The 2,672-nt window shown below is 47.9% G+C and overlaps 1 protein-coding gene across 1 annotated transcript in view; it reads left to right on the top strand.

Annotated features, from left to right (window-relative positions):
- The window catches only part of RPL3 (ribosomal protein L3), an 8,519-nt gene that overhangs the window by 1,263 nt on the left and 4,584 nt on the right, over positions 1-2,672 (top strand). Inside the window, exons 2-3 of the mRNA XM_010006505.1 lie at positions 964-1,156; positions 1,741-1,909. Of these exons, the coding sequence (XP_010004807.1) occupies positions 964-1,156; positions 1,741-1,909 (362 nt within the window). The remainder of the gene's footprint in view (positions 1-963; positions 1,157-1,740; positions 1,910-2,672) is intronic.

Here is a 2,672-nt window from a genome sequence, read left to right as displayed (position 1 = left end):
CTCCTGTGTCCCGTCTGCTGGAATAGCGAGGCCGTGGGGGGCGGGGGGAGGTGCGAGCAGGCGGAGCTGCCCGTCTGATGGCACAGTTAACCGCCTTTAGTCCGGAGGCTCAAGTTTTATGTTCGGCTGTGGCTCTCCTATGAGTAAGTTCTGTGTTGGCAGCCTTCGGCCTTAGGCGGGACTGAGTTGTGCTGGGCCCTGCCACAAGGTTCCTAATCCTGACAAAATGCCCGTTTTGAGGCTACTGAACTCCCTGTTGAGTATTTTTCTTAAAGTAAGATACGTGTTTTTAGCTGTTGGCTCTGTGTTCAGCTGCACGGGATTTTCCTTAAACTTGGGGATGAGATTGGATGGGTAATTCCTAGTTGGGCTGAGACTCCTCGGGATAGAACCCAGCCTCACCTGGCTCAGGTGGCAGGGGAGGCTGCAGGGCTGGGAGTTCAAAACAGCTTAGAAAAAAAAGACTGTGTTCTCACCTACTGGGCTGACTAAAGATGGATGTTGAAATACTGCTTTACTGCAGTTCTTTAGACTGAAATTGTTTTTATAATGCTTATATTCATAGTATTGCTGATACATATTGAACTGTATCGTCAAGTTGTGCTTTTTCTTTTCCAGGCTTTTTGGGTGTGTAGGAATCCTAGTGGCATGCTGGGGCCAAATTACAGCTTGTGTGGTTCCCTAGCTGGAGTGGAACTTGGTGGTTTCTTAAAATAAGCTTGAAAGGGGGTGTGTGTTGAGGATATCTAGGAAAGCCACAGTTGGGGCACAAGGATCACATTCCAGTAATGACATAATGGAATTCAGGAGCCAAACAGCTGGTACTGAAAATAATTTCTAGGATGCAGAGTATCTTGCATGTTCATAATGGTCATGTTTCAAGGCAAGAAGAGTTGGCCTTGGCTCTTGAGTGGATACGAGGGTCTCTGGAGCAAGCACTGAGTGTTTATTTTTTCTCTTCAGTCTCACCGCAAGTTCTCGGCTCCCAGGCACGGGTCTCTGGGCTTCCTGCCCCGCAAGCGCAGTAGCAGGCACAGGGGCAAGGTGAAGAGCTTTCCCAAGGATGACCCCAGCAAGCCTGTCCATCTCACTGCCTTCCTGGGGTACAAAGCTGGCATGACCCACATTGTCCGTGAAGTTGACAGACCTGGATCCAGTACGTATTGATGTTCCTCTTCATGGAGGAGGTGGTTTCCTTTATGAGAGGAACTTTTTTCTAGTAGATCTGGATTTTAATCCTGGCTTGGATTCACCCAGTTCAAAGTCCTAGAGTGGGTGGGGTATGAAGCACCCAAACACCTCCCCCTTCAAAGTGAGTGATGTCTCAGCAGCCAGACCTCATGTCTGGAAGTGGATGACTTGGTAATGGTCCTGTTTAAGATACGCCGTGACCTGATGGTTTGGTTTAGCTATACTGCACCAGGTTACTTACTATGAGTTGTTCTTGATGGTCAGACATAAGTAAATTGCATTCAGGGTTTTTTATTGCTGAGCCCTGAATGCAGTTCTATTACTCGCCAGCATCTGTTTTGCCCGTTGAGCTTTGTCTACTGAGCCAGTCTCACATGTTTGCAAGGCATGAAGTTGACATAGTTGGTCATTTTGTCCTGCATCGTGTTTGCCTTTGTAAAAAGAACTTGTCACTTTTCACACAAAGGGTTTGTGAGCAAGAAGGAACAGGTGGTTTTTAATAGCTGCTGCCAGTGCTAATTGCTGTGCTGTGTTTCTGCCTTCATCCAGAGGTGAACAAGAAGGAGGTGGTGGAGGCAGTGACTATAGTGGAGACTCCTCCCATGGTCATTGTGGGCATCGTGGGCTATGTGCAGACTCCTCGTGGTCTCCGCAGCTTCAAAACCGTCTTTGCTGAGCACATCAGCGACGAGTGTAAGCGTCGCTTCTACAAGAACTGGTAAGAGAGCAGGGCTTTTGTGTTTTTCTGCGGGGCTGTAGATTAAGCTAGAGCAGCTTTCTGAGGAGGCTTTTTAGCTACTAGTGTTTAGTTGTCCTTGATGAAGGGACATCATCATGGCTAAAGGAGCTCTGGGAGGGTGACAGCATGATGGTAGTTAGCGCCCTTCTTGAGGTGGGGATGACAATGTCCTGAGATCTCCTTACGGGGCTACACATGATGATAACTTCGACGGGCGGACATAAGGAAATCGCCTCTGGCGCTTGTTGTTGAGTGTCGAGTCCTGACTGTAGCCCTGTTTTCTCAGGAAAGGGGAAGACAAGTGTTACTTCTGATTACTGTTCCAGGCACTGTTGTTGTGGTTCCAAACATGCTCATTTGCCTGGTGGCGGCTCCAGCGTGTCTAGAGCTTCCAGCCTGTTTATGAACTGCAGGCTGTGAAGACGTCAGAGTAGAGCAATAAATGATCTCAAGGGTGTTAACAGTAACAACCAAGCTTGGTCTTGCGAGGGGGAAATTGTAGTATTCTGAGGCAGATGGATGTTGTCTTGACAATGGCTTTAAAGAACTGTTTTTTCTCTTTATTGTGTGACATCTCTCTACAGTCTTTTGTCTTCTGTATGAATGTTAACGTACTTTGGAATTAATGGCAGCTCCGCTCAGCTCTGGCAATTTTGCCTCTGTCTGATGAGCTCCAGGCTCCGCTTGCCAGTGGAAAAGAGTCCTTAGAAACTGGCAATGAGCCGAAACCAGTGAGGTGGCA

This window comes from Chaetura pelagica, unplaced genomic scaffold (genome assembly GCF_000747805.2).
Source record: "Chaetura pelagica isolate M959 unplaced genomic scaffold, ChaPel_1.0 scaffold530, whole genome shotgun sequence".
Lineage (NCBI taxonomy): Eukaryota > Metazoa > Chordata > Aves > Apodiformes > Apodidae > Chaetura > Chaetura pelagica.
Note: the sequence above shows the minus strand (reverse complement) of the source record. Positions and strands in the feature narration are given on the sequence as shown.